At 38.7% G+C, this 16,885-nt stretch overlaps 1 protein-coding gene across 1 annotated transcript in view; it reads left to right on the forward strand.

The window, feature by feature from the left end:
* The first annotated feature begins 1,899 nt into the window (after nt 1–1,899).
* The window catches only part of LOC128859701 (uncharacterized), a 46,697-nt gene continuing 31,711 nt past the window's right edge, over nt 1,900–16,885 (forward strand). Inside the window, exon 1 of the mRNA XM_054096718.1 lies at nt 1,900–1,974. Coding sequence (XP_053952693.1) covers nt 1,900–1,974 — 75 coding nt within the window. The remainder of the gene's footprint in view (nt 1,975–16,885) is intronic.

The following is a 16,885-nucleotide window of genomic DNA, read 5'->3' on the forward strand; positions in this document are numbered from 1 at the left end:
GCCCAATCGGGCATGCGGCAGCCGAAGAGACTCATGGACAGCTAACAGGACACTGTAAGCTTAATTAACACAAGACAAAGATAGGTGCGATAGAAAACGATTCCTGTAGACTCTGCAAAGAGGCACAAGAAACAGCAGAACACGTCCTATTCGACTGATTAAATTACCTGGTAGAAATTCAGCCTACAATTTTATTAACATCCCAAAACTGTTTGAGTAGGCTACATGGCTACAAAATAGATCTATTGAGGTCGCAGTGCACAAACAGCCAATAAATAATAATAATCTAGCCTCGAAATCCAACGCAGAATCTCTCTTGCCAACAAGTGCTACTTTGGACTAAGTAGGCAATTGAATAGTAAAGTCCTCTCTCGACGAACAAATCTATTACTTTATAAGGCTCTTGTCATGCCCGTACTAATGTATGGCGCAGAAGCTTGAACGATGACGGCATCTACTGAGGGATCCGTTGGAGTGTTTGAGAGAAAGTTTCTGCAGAAGATTTTTAGACCTTTTCCGCTTGGTGATGGCGAGCATCGTAGGCGATGGAACATGGAGCTGTATGAGTGAATAAAGATCCAGCAGCTTGGTTGGTTGGGCATGTCGTCCGAATGGATATAAACGCTCCGGCTCAGAAAGTATTCGATGCGAAACCCGTTGGTGGTACCAGAGGAAAAGGATGACCTCCTCTGCGTTGGAAAAATCAGGTGGTGATGAACTTGACTTCTCTTGGTGTGCGCAACTGGCGCCGGTTAGCACGGCAATCAAGAAGAAGAAGGCGTATGAATCCAGCTATTTAATTGTATTTATCGTATTTATTGTTTACGAACCAATTTTTAGAAAAAGTTTTATTATGGTTGTTTTTTTTATTTACTTTTTTTTTGTTTTTATTTATATGCAAGTAAAGTTTAGCCCATAAATATTGACAATCAGAATAGTTGAGCTGAAAAATTGGCTTATTAATTCTTAAATTCTCATTCAATCTTTAACTAGCGCTGTATCACCGGAAACACTAAAGACAAATAAAAATGATATATATGTACAAGGTGAAGCCCAAAATAAAAAAGACTGGCGTCATAAAAATGTTTTTGATGACGCCATCTGTTTAATGAAGTAGTGCGTTAAAAGCTATACCCCTAGCTGGTTTCCAATGCAAGCTTGGTGACATTCGGTGCTGATTAAGCGTGTTTTTGCGTCTAAAGTCTCAATAATGAGTTTCGAACAAAGAGCTAATATTAAATTTGCCCTGAATACCGCGAAGGAGGAAGCCGGCGCTCATTGCATGAGAATGCACCATCTCATCGATCCACTCTTGGGACTGATTTTTGACTAGAAATCGCATTTTAACCATCAATGGCTTCCACCCATTCGGAAAATTGCATTTGGCCATGAAGGAGAAACGATTTGTCTCCGTAGAGGCCGTCCAAAAGGCTTGTACCGACATCCTGAAGGACATTCCGGTCAATGACCTGAAACACTCTTTCGAAAAGCTTTTAGATCGCGCAAAACAGTGTATCGAGGCCAGAGGGGACTATATTGAATAAATAAACTCAAAGTTATCAGAATAAAGCTCCTGTAGTTTATATTTTAGCTCAGTCTCGTTTATTTTGGAATTCATCTTATAAATAACAAATGAACCTGCTTTCTTGCAGCTTATTAATTCATTGCGTTCTCCCAACTAGCCAATAATATCTGAAACGCCAAAGTTGGAAATTCATTTGATTACAAATTCCACTTACAATTCAATGCAATGAGCCTACCTTTGCTCAGTAAAACGTATACATCCATGTGAGCCCTTTCGTTACTGCTACATTTATTTATTAGACATACCCGGAAGTGCTTACATCCGTTTTTTGTCAAGTGTGCTAAGCACAGTAAAAAAGACATCGACACACGAAGATGGCGATATTACAGTCTTGTTGTTTTTGGAAGACAGTACACAAAGGCAGTATGGCAAGTGCGACGTATACTTTGGTGAGTATTTATTTACATTCATAAGTATATGCTCGTGTTCTTATCGATATAAGTGAACTCTTGTACTGTATAGTAACAGCAAAGAGCGATTAAACATTTTTCTTTTGATGCTGGGGCTGTGAATGAAAACTTTTACAAAATACATTTTTTTATTTTTTTGCTTCTGAGAATTTTTAATATATTTTCGGGAGAGTTTTAATTACTAATTTATAGTTGACGAAGTTCATTAAGAACTATTTAAGATGCCACACTACAACAAAAAAATATGTAAAAAAAAAAATTGTTTTTGTATACTATCATATTCGATGCCAATAATAACATACTTTAAAATCAAAACGATCGCATTTTATTTTCTTAAAAAAAAAATCCTAAAAAATATCTATAAAAAATGAGTATTTGACCAGACTACTACAATACCTTAACAGGAAATATCGATTAAACATTTTTTTTATGCTGGGTTCGCGAATGAAAACTTTTACTAAATATTTTTTTTTATTTTTTTGCTTCTGAGAATTCTTAACATATTTTCATGGTTGCCAAAGTTCATTAAGAATTATTTAATACTGTATGATAGTATCATTACAATGTAGAACACTCGGGTGGAAATATAGTTTTTAGAAGATCAGACCTTTAAAATGAATCATCCGATTTTGTTTTTGAAAAACTTTTTTACTGAATGAAAAAAAAAAACAAATAATTTTGAGTGAGGCGCATCTTTATTTCGACTTTAGCACGCTCTGTTTGTATGTGACGTATGACGCAATTCACAAAAATTATAGATTTTTCGATGGGGTAATTAATGTTGCGCCACCTTTTGAAAGAAAAACTGGTCCACGCAAATATTTTCACTTTTATAGCTGTTTACATGCATATACACACATACATACATGAAAAATTTGATGTGCGTGTTGATGTTTTCCCACAAATGGTTATTTACGTTACTTACATATATACAATAAATAAAAATTATTTTTTACCAAAAGCCCAATTTCGTCTTCCGAAGGCCAATCCTCGAATTCAGACGCTAACTTCGAAAAACTGAAAAATTCCATTTTGACTTAGGATTAATTTTCTTCTAAAAAAATTCGTTTGCTCCATTTGCTGAAATGAAAATAGAGTTACTATACCACATGGGCTGAAAAGTCCTAAAGGCCTAACAAAGAAAACAATTTTTTTTGGTAAAAATCAGCTATATTCATCTACGTTATTTCCATCAAGAACAACGCAATCCAACACCGCTCTAACATTTCAATACCATTTTAGTAGAATGATTTATTTTTTGCCTCAAAAAGTGCCTCAGTTTTCGCGATAACCTCTTCATTCGAGCGAAATTTCTTACCGGCGAGCATTTTTAGTAGGTCTGCGAGCAGCCAGCAGTCGCTGGGACCCAAATATGGCGAATGCGGTGAATGTGGGGGCAATTCGAAGTTCAATTCATGTATTTTTCCCATTTTTTTGATTGACTTGTGAAACGGTGCGTTGCCTTGAAAGTGAGAAAATGCCGCACTCACTTTGAACAGAGTTTTCTCATAGTCAAATGCTCATGTAATATAAAGCCAGAACTTGTAATTTTGTACCGCTGGATGCCACGTAGACACCAGCGCCGGCAGCGTGCTCGGTCCTGGAGCCATCCGTGAAAATGCGAAAACAGTATATGCCTGACTCATTTTCAGAGTTTGACATCAATTGAGCCTCTGGCAGCACCACACTGTATCTCTTTTCAAGTACGACTCCTGATAGCATGGAGTCAAGGAGCATGGAGAATATCATTGGATCGAAGTCCATGACTTCTCTGTTGTCCCATGCCGGTCAGAGGCCGTGCCAATTCCCATTGTGTTTCAGTCTGCAAGGCCTCTCTTTGGATGAAAACATCAAGTGGCGGTAGACCAATCAGAGCATTTAATGAAGAAGTCCGAAAAGCTCTGGCATAACAGATGACCGCAGTGAGTTGTAGTCTCGATAAGGCCCTCCTGACTCCCATGAGTGGGAGCCTACTCATTCAGACTACTGATAGGTAGGTGATAATAGGTCTTATCAGAGCTGTGTAGATCCATAGGATCTTGCTTGGAGAAAGACCCCATGTTTTCCCAAAGACACTTTCGCGCAGTCACGGACTGTGTGCCTTCCTGCAGCATGACAGGATATATGCCATTTGGTTCGGGCGACTTGTAGCCAACAAAAGATTTGATGGAAAATCGAATAACCACAGATCTGGCAACGTACCAGCCATTCCGAGAAGGTGTCGCAGCTCTGATTATGGCCACCTATAGTAAATTAGTTATGCCTAAGCCAATAAGCCATTGAGTGTAGTTTTACTTTCAACCGTCAACCAACTGATTGGACCTTATCAGTGTGGCTTTAGACCTGGACGTCTGCCATCAACCAAATATTCACAATATGCCAAATCTTGGAAAAGACCCATGAAAGGAGAATCGACACACACCATCATTTCGTCGACTTCAAAGCTGCATTTGACTGTACGAAAAGGAGTTTCCTGTATGCCGCGATGTCTGAATTTGGTATCCCCGCAAAACTAATACGGCTATGCAAGATGACGTTGCTCAACACCAGCAGCGCCGTCAGAATTAGGAAGGACCTCTCCGAGCCGCTTGATACCAAACGAGGTTTCAGACAGGGTGACTCGCTGTGGTGTGACTTCTTTAACCTGATGTTGGAGAGCATCGTACGAGTCGCAAAACTTAATCGCGCAGGCACAATATTTTGTAAGAGCGTACAATTGTTGGCGTATGCCGATGAGGACAAAACGAAGTACCTCCTGTCATCAAACAAAACAGTCAGCGCATTCGCGTATCGGCACCTACGTCATTGTTGACAGTTATGATTTCGAGGTTGTAAAGGACTTCGTATACTTAGAAACCAGTATTAACACCGATAACAATGTCAGCCTTGAAACTCAACGTAGAATCTCTCTTGTCAACAAGTGCTACTTTGGACTAAGTAGGCAACTGAGCAGTAAAATCCTCTCTCAACGACCAAAACTAACACTCTACAAGGCTCTCATAGTGCCGGTCCGAACGTATGACGCAGAAGAGTGGTCGATGAAGCGACGCTTGGAGTGTTTGAGAGAAAGATTCTGCGCAAGATTTTTGGACCTTTGCACGTTGACAGCGGCGAATATCGCAGACGATGGAACGATGAGCTGTATGAGCTTTACGACGACATAGACATAGCGCAGCGAATAAAGATCCAGCGGCTACGTTGGCTGGGTCATGTCGTCCGAATGGATATAAACGCCCCGGCTCTGAAAGTATATGATGCGGTACCAGCTGGTGGTAGTAGAGGAAGAGGAAGGCCTCCTCTACGTTGGAAAGATCAGGTGGAGAAGGACTTGGCTTCACCGGTGTGTCTAATTGGCGCCGGTTAGCACGAGAAAGAAACGACTGGCACGCTTTGTTAAGCTCGGCCAAAATCGCGTAAGCGGTTATAGCGCCAATTAAGAAGAAGTTTTACTTTCCCATTAGCCGATAGGCCTGGTAGCTAGAGCGATTACATTAGACGAATCTATCATTTTATAAATATTATATTTTAATAAATAAATAACAATAATACTTTCATATCGATTAAACACCTTTTGAGCACCTCATATCGTTAAAGTCGTAATAAATGAATTCTCGAGCATTGGTAAATTTATGCATTAAAAGCATCTGTGGCATTTGACTAAAGCACTCACATACACTCGTATATCGCTATGAAAAATAAAAAAAAAAACCAATTTATATGCACTTTGCTTATGTTCTCCGGAGTTATGTGCTTATTTTACGACTCATGGGTTTGCTTCAATTTTGATTTAGTATACTAAAGGGTCTTTCGAAAGACGCGACTAGATGTTATTTTATAATAAAATATGTAAAAATTTAGATTCTTTCAGGTTTCACTATTTTTATTTAATATACAAAACTTAACAATTGCACGTGAAAAATGACACCATTTATATATCCACTACCACGCACGTCTACAGGAAAAATCCTCTAAGTAGTCGATTCATGAGTGCTTAATTATTGAGAACGTCGAGATATCGATGTTGAAGGTTGTTTTGCAACACTTTGCCCTACAGCAGCAATAATTTCAACATTACGTTCAGTTTTTGGTTTGCCAGGTTTTTTTTCATCTTTGACAGAACCAGCTTCTTAAAACGTTTTCATCAACTTTTGAATTGTCGACTCATTCGGACGACTATTTCTACCAAAAAAGTCACGAATTTTGCGATCTGTTGTTCTTAAAGATCAATCATTTCTATAATAAGTTTCCATAATTTCAATGCGTTGAGCTATCGTGCCTCTGTCTACTTGACAAATGTCAAGAGTGACATCAAAAATAGGTACCGTCTAGAAATTATTCACTACTGACCTCTAGGCGCGCCTTTTGAAAGACCCTTTATATACTAGATGCATACACGTGTTCATTGCGCTTATGTTTTAGAAGAAATCAGCACCGCCCTCTGATAATCAAATGGCGTATAAACACAAAATTTTGCAGCGTCATCAAATATCAAATACCCCTAAGGTGTTTGTATGTGTGTATTTATAGCAGTTACTGTTGCCACACCGATTGTTGATTTGAGTTTTCAACAGACGAGTTTTGCTAAAATTATCTCGCGCGTTGTGGCGAAAAACCTCGGCAACAGACGTAAAACTAATTCAACAAGATCCTATTTCACCGATCAACGAAGCGGAAATTTTAAATTTTACAATAGTATTGTGGCTAGGGAATCAATAAAGTGGATTTTCTGCCAAGATTCATCACTACGGATGAGATGTGGGTCTATCACCATGATTCCAAATCAAAAGAAGAAGCGAAAGAGTGGTGTGAACCTGGGGCTTCCGCTTCGAAACGAGTTCGTGTGAGTTCCCTGCGATACGAAAGGAATTTTTTTGTGGATTACTTGCAAACTGGTAAAATAATAAATTCTTAATATTATTGTTAATAATCTTTCAGACCAGCTGAGGAAAAAAGTTGGTGAAAAAGATCCAGTTTGCAAAAGAAAAAAAATATTTTTTATCAAGCCCCTAGCGACTTCCATCTGTGTCCAGACCTAAAGGAAGGCTTACATGGATAGCATTTTTCATCAAATGATGCGGTCCTAACAGCTGTGCAAGTGATTCTGCAGTCCTTCCTGTTTCTCATTTCAGCGATGGAATTCATAAATTGGAACCTCGTTAGAAAAAGTGCTTTGATGCGCAGAGAGACCATACTGACGAAATAATTTGTGTTTCAAGCCCTAAAATTGTGTTCTTGTTATCGAACCGCAAAACTTATTATGTATTTATACAATACTAGATAGTTATAAAGGTGCATACATGTCACATAAGCACCTAAAAAATATCGTTTCGATCACATTTTAAGTTCATTGCTGAGGTCCTGAGTACTTAAAATGCTTCTAACTTTTCACTATCCAAACGACTTCATTCCTATTCTTCTTCTTCTTCACCTTAATTGGCGCGATAGCCGCTTACTCGATTTTGGCCGAGTTTAACACAACATGCCAGTCGTTTCTTTCTCGTGCCATCTGGGCATACCAAGTGAAGTGAAGTCCTTCTCCACCTGATCTTTCCTACGCAGAGGAGACCTTCCTCTTCCTCTACTACCACCAACTGGTACCGCATCGAAAATTTTTATAGCCAGAGTGTTTGTATCTATTCGGACGATATGACCCAGCCAACGTAACCGCTGCATCCTTATTCGCTGCGCTATGCCTATGCCGTGGTAAAGCTCATACAGCTCACCGTTCCATCGCCTACGATATTCGCCGTTGCCAACGTGCAAAGGTCCAAAAATTTTACGCAGATTCTTTCTCTCAATTTCATTGCCTAGTTTTATTCAAATATATATCCTTTAACCTGAGTTGAACTATCTGTGACTATAATGTGAACCACATTATTTGTGAAAAAAAACTTCAAAGAACTCGATACGGCTCGCTCTACTTCGCACTTGAAATTTCTTTCGCAAACTTTCCCATGGAAAAAGGTTGCATTTTGTCAATCGCGGTGTCAAAATTTTAAGGACATAAAAAATAAATGACAAAATTTAAAGTAGTATTGCCTAGGGTGCTCAAATGAGAAAGAGTAAGTACACTGGAACCAAATAACACGCTAAGTTGTGAAAAAAATATATTTGTTTTTTCATTGAAGTAACTTTCGCAATTCATTGAGTAGTTTGTGCATCGAGACAAATCAGTTGAAAGGTAAAAATGTAATTTTTTACCCAAAAAAACCTCCAAACGTCAGCAGGGTACAAACACGTCCAAATGCGGTTGAAAAAATGAATCTCGCTTCGCTATCCCTGATGTACAAGCCTCTTGCGCCTCCTCTTCAGTTGTCTGTTATTTTTCTACAAAGCAGAGGGGGCGCATATCAGTATTTCGGAATGTCTGGATATGCGGCTATTTTTGTGCATGTGCGTGTACTTAATTCGCCTCCTAAGCACATTTGCCTCCTAAGCGCTGTTTGCCTAAGTAAAACCAAATCACTCATACGCCATGTGCACCGGCAGCATCGAAGCATGAATTTTTAAATGTATGTAAATAATACAGATGTGAACTTGTTGTATTTGTATTAAACCGGCACGTTCAGCACGCTTTGTGCAAGTTAAATATTTGCTTTCCCAGAAATTTACAACATGCAAGATATTTTCATATGTACCCAGGAAATACATACGCGGGCTTTTGGCATTGTCTGTCGAAGCGTGACCATTATGAGTAAATAATACTCGTATAAGTACATCCCAGCCAGTTATTTGATGCTGCATATCTTCCCAGTAGGCTTTGAATCAGGGGCCCTTCGAAACTCACTGGTGAAACCGGTGGCCGATATGTAATTTCCTCTTATGAATATATATACAGTCTAATCTTGGTAATTCGGACACTTGATAATTCGGACGGCGCGGTAATCCGGGCACCAAAACGTTTTCTATTGAAGTATTCATGTATCTCTAAAATTCGGACACTTCTTTATTTTCAGTGAATATGCTGAAATAAAAAGGAATTCCGTTATATTTTATTTTATTTTATAAAGGGGACTCCCCTGCTAACTACTTTGCGTGAGTAGTGCGTTTAAGTGCTCGTCAGCCTCCTAGTTCATATTCATAAGCATATTTGCGTAACGTGTAGTTCAGTAGCTAATTTCAAATATTAACTCCATAATTTCTTTAACTGTGAACTGTATAAATTTAACTATGGCACCAGCAGCTAAGAAAAAACATATGTTTTTAACGATAGACCAGAAAAAAGAAGTTCTTAAGAAACTAAGTGAAGGACAGTCAATTCGACAGCTAGCTGCGCAATACAATGTAGGTAAATCTACAATTTCGGACATAAAATCAAGTGGATTAAAGATTGATAGGTAAAAAACGAAAACATTTTGTAAGAAGAGTTTACACTCCTTTGATTATATTTTGCAGTTACATTGCTAGAACAGAATGTGGCCTTGGAAAGCGTAAAACTATGCGACCTGCGGAATTTGAAAAGATGGAAGACCACTTGTATAAATGGTTTGTAAACGCAAGACGAAACAATGCACCGATTTCCTCGGAAATCATCAAAGAAAAGGCCAAACAATTCTGTTCCCAAATTTACGGACAAAGTGTGGAATTTGTGGCTAGTAATGGTTTAGTAATTTTCGCTCCCGATATGGAATTAAATTCTTAAAAATATCTGTCGAAAAACTTTCCCTGTGCAACCCTTTATTGAAAAATTGCGAAAGAATTGCATTACGTATGATCAGGTTTATAATGCAGATGAGACTGCTTTGTTTTGGAGAAAACTTCCAGAAAAATCCCTTGCATTGCATAATGAAAAATCCGCACCCGGGCGCAAAATTGGAAAAGAAAGAGTAACACTTCTAGTTTGCTGTAATGCAACCGGAGAACATAAACTTCCATTGTTCATGATAGGGAAAGCCAAAAACCCCAGAGCGTTTAAAAAAGTAAATCTTCCGCTTAGGTACTCCCATACCAAAAATGCTTGGATGACAGAGCAAATCTTTAAAAATTGGTTTGAAAACTGATTCGTTAAAGAAGAAAAGCGTTACTTAAAGGAAAAGAATTTACCAGCCAAAGCCATTTTACTGCTAGACAATGCAACTTGCCATCCCCAATCACTGTCGGATGTCGATAAGGACATATATGTTATGTTTTTGCCACCAAACTGCACGGCTCTTATACAGCCAATGGACTAAAATGCTATCCGAATTTTAAAGACAAACTATCGGAAGAGATTTTTGTCTCTACTTTTGTCCAGCCCAACGAGCAATCTCCCGGAATCTTTAAAAAACTTTACATTAAAAGATGTGGCTTTTTTATCGTCTAATGCTTGGAAAAATGTGGATGAACGCGTGCTCAGAAAATGTTTTAACAAAATTCTTTATGACGAAGAATGGGACTCAGATGATGATTTGCCTCTTGCGATGCTACGGCCCATCAGCTCAACTAAAATAATTGATCTTCTTCTTGAAATATCCCCTGATATACAAGGTTGTCAAAAAAGTCTTGCGGTATTTCCGCAAGCTTGTCTTTGCAAGCGCGTAGTTCTAGCTGTATTCGTCGCATCGGTTCACGCTAGAGCTTTTTGTAAAGCTCTTTTCACGTGCTAACACGTGTTTGATTAATTGTTGTTTGCTTTTAGTCGTTCGTGAGTTATAGCGTCGCAAACATGGAGCAAAATAAAGAGAAAATACGGCATATTTTACAGTACTACTACGATAAAGGCAAAAATGCATCTCATGCTGCCAATAAAATTTGTGCAGTTTATGGACCCGATACAGTTTCCATTTCCACCGCACAACGATGGTTTCAACGTTTTCGTTCTGGTGCAGAGGTGATCGAAGATGCGCCACGGTCCGGAAGGCCTGTCGTCGAAAATTGCGATAAAATCGCTGAATCGTAGCATCGGCCAAGAGCTGGGCATGAGTCATCAAACCGTTATAAACCATTTGAAGAAGCTTGGATTTGAAAAGAAGCTCGATGTATGGGTGCCACACGACTTGATGCAAAAAAACATTTTTGCCCGTATGGATGCATGCGAATCGCTTCTGAATCGCAACAAAATCGACCCGTTTTTGAAGCGGATGGTGACTGGCGATGAAAAGTGGGTCACTTACGACAACGTGAAGCGCAAACGGTCGTGGTCGAAAAGCGATGAAGCTGCCCAGACGGTGACCAAGGCCAGGAAGGTTCTTCTGTGTGTTTGGTGGGATTGGCAGGGAATCATCCACTATGAGCTGCTCCCCTATGGCCAAATGCTCAATTCGGACCTGTACTGCCAACAACTGGACCGCTTGAATGCAGCACTCATGCAGAAGAGGCCATCTTTGATCAACAGAGGCCGAATTGTCTTCCATCAGGGCAACGCCAGGCCACACACATCTTTGGTGACGCGCCAGAAGCTCCGGGAGCTCGGATGGGAGGTTATTTTGCATCCACCGTATAGTCCGGATCTCGCACCAAGTGATTACCACCTATTTCTGTCCATGGCGAACGAGCTTGGTAGTCGGAAGTTGTCCACAAGAGAGTCCTGTAAAAATTGGCTCTCCGAGTTTTTTGACAATAGGGAAGCGAGCTTCTATAAGAGGGGCATTATGAACTTGGCATCTCGTTGGGAACTCGTCATCGAACAAAACGGCGCATATTTGACTTAAATCGCATTATTATAACCAATTTTATGAACAATTGAAAATTCAATAAAAATACCGCAAGACTTTTTTGACAACCTTTATATAATGATAACGAGATTACTGAGTGGTTGAATGACGACACTGATTTCGATATCAACGAGATTGAGGAAGAAGATAACGAGAACAGCAGTCTTGACGAAAATGAAAGTCAAGATCCTAAAATTTCGCACTCTCAAGCTATTGTCGCATTTGATAGTTGTATTAAATACGCAGAGGAACAGGATTTTTCATTCGGAGACATTTTAAAACTTGTGAGTCTCAGAGATATTGCCTTCAGAAAGAGAAATGAAACAAAATTGCGGCAAACGAATATATTGAATTATTTTACGGCCGAATAAAAACTAATATATGTACATATAACTCATTGAATATTAATCATGTTAAGATTAAATAAAAGTTTATTTAATTTAATTACTGATCTACTGATCTACTGATTTCTATTAAATTTTTTACCCACTCGATAATCCGGAAAATTGGATATTTCGGACAACCTCTGGTATTTAATTGTCCGAATTATCGAGATTATACTGTATATGAACTTTTAAATTTGTATTTCAGACACCCATGAACAGTTCATCCGATTGCAATGAGTTTAATGAGTTATTGCGGCCGTGCCTGGTGCTAATATGATTAAAGAAATTATATTTGCCGCTCAATTTCGTTCATACTCGGAATATATTTATATTTAAAGCAAGGCGAGACATTTTTGCACTCCCACTCTCTCTTCAGTAGCAGCTAAAATACAAATGTTCTTTTTCTTCTTCACCATTTTTAATTATCTAGCGAAAGCTTATGAACAATGCAATACAAAAATGATCGGATGTTGATCCCGATGTCTAGCACTCCTTCCATCTCTTTGGTCGTCTTCCTCGCGGGCGTGTAGTGTTCGGTTTTCCGGTCATCAGCAGTTTTGCCAAGTGGTGGTCGGTCATCTTACGGACATATTGCTTCCAGCCTCGTTGTTGTTGTTGTATCAGCTTACTAAACACTGTCAGCGCAGTGTAGTTACCGGTCGTTTTCGTCTAATTCATCCAAATGTAGGCCCAGCAAACATGCTGCTCCGACAAGTTGGGTCCAGAGGGAAAGAGATGTTAGATGAGTGGGTTTGTTGCGGCATGTGAAAAGGTGGTTAGTGTCGTGCGGGGGCATGTCACATGCTGGACATGTATTTTGTATGTCGGGGTCAATTCTGGATAGGTATGAGTTTAGTCTGTTACAGTATCCGGAACGTAATTGTTCCAAAGTTACGCGGGTCTTTCGGGGTAGCTAGAGCTCTTCACCTGCTGTGGGTGATGGTTGGACTCCGATGACGGCATTCGAGGGTCGGGAGTTTAGGAAGGTGCTAAGTTTTTTGTCGTTGTGTGTATGTCCAAACACTGTCCGGTCCAGTAGTTGTCGCTTAGTTTCGTCCTGCATCTCGTCGAAGTAGTTGAAGAGAATTTCCTGACGTGCCTAGGAGGCGGCTCTGGTTCAAGTAAGTGTCTGGGGTTAAACCTATGATAGCACCCGAGTAAAAACTGTTTGATGAGCAATTTGTTGTGCTCGTTGACAGGGATCATCTGCGCTTTATTATGTAAGTGTTGCAAAGGGGACAACAGGAGGCATCCCGTGGTTGTCCTAACAACAGTGCTTTGGCATGTCTGGAGCTTTATCCACTGCATATCACTAGTGCCAGGGTATCAGACAGAGGCAGCGTAAATAAGCCCTGTCGAGTGCACCGTACCTTTAATTCTCGCCTTCTTTTGTGGTTCCATTTTACTAAATCGAGTATTTCGCACATTTCTCTCATGTTATTACCACTAGAAATTTAGTGCATAGAAAAATTTCTGTAAAATATTTATTACACCTATCTTCGATTATCTGCTTCAGTAAGGTTTACACTATCAAAAAAATTGTTAGCTCTACAGCCCGGTCCGCGTCTGGATTGATTTATCATTTGTCTCCAGTTCTATTTATTCCTCGTTTAAGGTTTCTAACAACTTGCCAGCATCGGTTCATAGCAAGTATTATTTCATCAATTTCAGTCGTTATGTTGTCTTTATTGACGATTTTGATTCCGAGATATTTCAACACCTGAACGATTTCGAAAATATATTGACCTATTTTACGGCTTTGGCCGCTCTGCACTGCTTGTAAATGTGGTGACTACATCATTGCCCGAAGTGATAATTCCTTTTTTTGCCGCTTTACAAATTGTTATTAAGGTTTCTTTAAAGTCAATCATCGTCATCCGAATATGCCAGGACTTGTAGCGATTTGAAGAACATAGTTTGCCGCCTGTGATTAAGCCAAATAAGGGAAATTATTGTTTCAAGGGCGAGATTAAACAGCAGGCATAAAATACCATCAGTTTGCAGTTTACAGTCTAATATAGAATAATCTCGAGGTACATCACTTTGGTAGCAAGTGCAAATCTCACCTTCTTTAATGGGGGCCTGGAAAGCCAGTTTTTCTCATTTGTTTGAATATCACAATTTTGGTCTTTGTGGGGTTGATATTCAGTCCACTCAGCCTAGCAGTCACGCGCGTATCGTATTCAAAACTTTAAACTCGTTTTTATCGAAAATATTTACCGTTGTATTCTTTTGTATTCGACATGCAAAAGGAGTATCCAAAATTGGTTATATTTTACATTTACTTACAGCTGCTCTATTTGGTTTTATTTTATGTGTGCAAGTTCACATACCACAACGGTAGGCAGCAAAGACAATCTAAATTTAAGCTTAAGTAACTCAGACTAAGAACGGGGGCGCGCGCAAGCAAAGCCAAACACAAGCAGTCCAAAAGCGTGGGAATCGCTGATCGAGCTAAGTGGAGCCACACGACAGTCCACGTGTGATGTTGGCAGTTAGGAAGTCAGGTATTCAGGTGCAGACACTGATACAAACGGTTGTGTTAACACGCTCAGCATTAACAGCTGCGCTGGCAAGGGAAATAAAGTTTAGTAAAAAGAAAGCTGTGTTTGATTTACTTGTATTCAGAGGGATTTACAATTTTTGGCTTGTAATAAAAATATAAGAAAATAAGCGAAACAACAACAAAAAAGTACATCACTTTATCATTGCAAAGAAAAAAGAAATTAGCTTTTCTACTGCTATCACCAAGTATAGATATGCCTTGGTTTTATATTCTAAACAGAATTGTAGCAGTCAGCGGGTAACGGTCTGGCGGGTACTCGCTGTCAAAATCAGAACATTTAAACGCTGGAAATTGTACAGAACTGTACGGGCGGGTACGGTTTTCTTGTCATCGGTTATTTTTACGGTGGTGAAATATTTAGATACATTTCAATTTTCTCTGTCGGATTGAAGACTCAGGGCTGCTTTTCTGATCACTTGATTAACATTTAATAATTAGTTAACAAGCAACGGCAGGCAAATAACAAATAATATTTATTGGGCAGAAAGACCCGCGAAATATCAATAATATAGAAAAAAGTTATTTTTTGGAATAATGAGCTACAACGAGTTGCTTCACAAATATAGCAAATGAAAAAAGGTCACTACAAAATTAATTTTATGGTAACCACAAAATGTCAGCGTAAAATCGCGTCTGTCCGGTTTGTCCTCCCAAATTTTCGGACGAAAGTAGGTCAGCTGTTCACCCCCCGTGAAACCGTTACCCGCTGTTCGCGCTGCCATTCTGTTTCGGGCATTTTGTATATAGCCAGTAGTTTGACATTTAGCTGGAATATTCCAATTACTTTTCAGCGGACCATTTACAGTTTTTTTTCTTTTTGTACTTTACAACACTTTGCCCCAGCTCTGTACATACATATATCGACTTAAGTAAGATATTTTGTGTTGTTGCTTTCCACGTAATCGCGTGTTTCCTGCAGGTCGGATGCAAAATGAAGAAGTGAAGTAGACCGAACTCTTAACTCGCAAAAATCTCGACTGACATATCACAATTGCATTTTGCATGGAAGTGAGAATGAATTTTTTCGTTTCTTTTTAGCGATAAATCGAAATAACGAAAAAACGTACTTCTGTAGATATTCACATGTACATCTGCATAACTGCATATACACATTCACATATATATATATATATATATATATATATATATATATATATAATTGGTGCGTACACCCTTTTTTGGGTGTTTGGCCGAGCTCCTCCTCCTATTTGTGGTGTGCGCGTTGCTGTTGTTCCACAAATGGAGGGACCTACAGTTTCAAGCCGACTCCGAACAGCAGATATTTTTATGAGGAGCTTTTTCATGGCAGAAAACACAACAATAGCAGTGCGACTTATGGCAAAGTGTTGACTAGATTTACTGAATTTTTATTTAACTTTTATTATTTATGCGTTTATACTACAGGAATATAGCACAAAGTTTCGAACTCTTTACAAAATTTCACAAATTTTTATCAAAATTTCAAACTTTTTTTTAGAAAAATACCCAATATCCGGTTTAAAGCCTAAGGAATTATGGTTACATTAATGCTCATTGACGCTCTTGCGCACTTTCTGTATATGTGACCTGTTAAAGTTTAAACTTCTAAAAACCCTTGTAACTTTTTTAAATATTATTATTTTTCAATCCGGTTTGGCTTATTTTCTTCAGCATAGATCACAGTATCAATAAAATTACAGAAGCAGTGAAAAACATTTTTTTATATTATATATAAATAAATAAGAAAAAGTTAATGCAAATCGCAGAAATCGTTGCATTTTTTAAAATTTGTCCGCCATATTGGATCAGCTATTTCGATTTTTTCAAATCTCAGCGACCTCCAAAACCCCCGAGTGAAAAGTTTCAAGCGGATCTGATGAATTGCACAAATTATTGTCTTCGTTATTTTAATTTGTATCATGACAAAAAAATCAGTCTTTTTCGTATTTGTACTTTTCCTTTTTTTTACGTTTTACAAACTTTTAAACAAATTATGACTTTCTGGTTTTCACCATTTTAAAGAGCCTTTCACACACTAAGCGAATCAAAAAAAAGTGAAAAATGATTTTTTGACACGTAAGGTACCTCTTCATAGACCAGGTCACATATAAAGAAAATTTCGAGCTTTCATTATAGGGGAAAAAACTTGTGTACAAAATTTGAAGCTAATCTGGTACTGTGTAAAAAATTTGAAGACTTTGGTCGCAATTATTATTACAAAATTAAGGTGGATAAATATCATAATAGGCGACAGCCATAGCCGACTGGGTTGGTGCCTGAATACCATCCGGGCATGAAACACCAATTGAGTGTCCGAGCATATTTCT

The sequence above is a fragment of the Anastrepha ludens genome, chromosome 4 (assembly GCF_028408465.1).
Source record: "Anastrepha ludens isolate Willacy chromosome 4, idAnaLude1.1, whole genome shotgun sequence".
In the NCBI taxonomy this organism is placed as follows: Eukaryota; Metazoa; Arthropoda; class Insecta; order Diptera; family Tephritidae; genus Anastrepha; species Anastrepha ludens.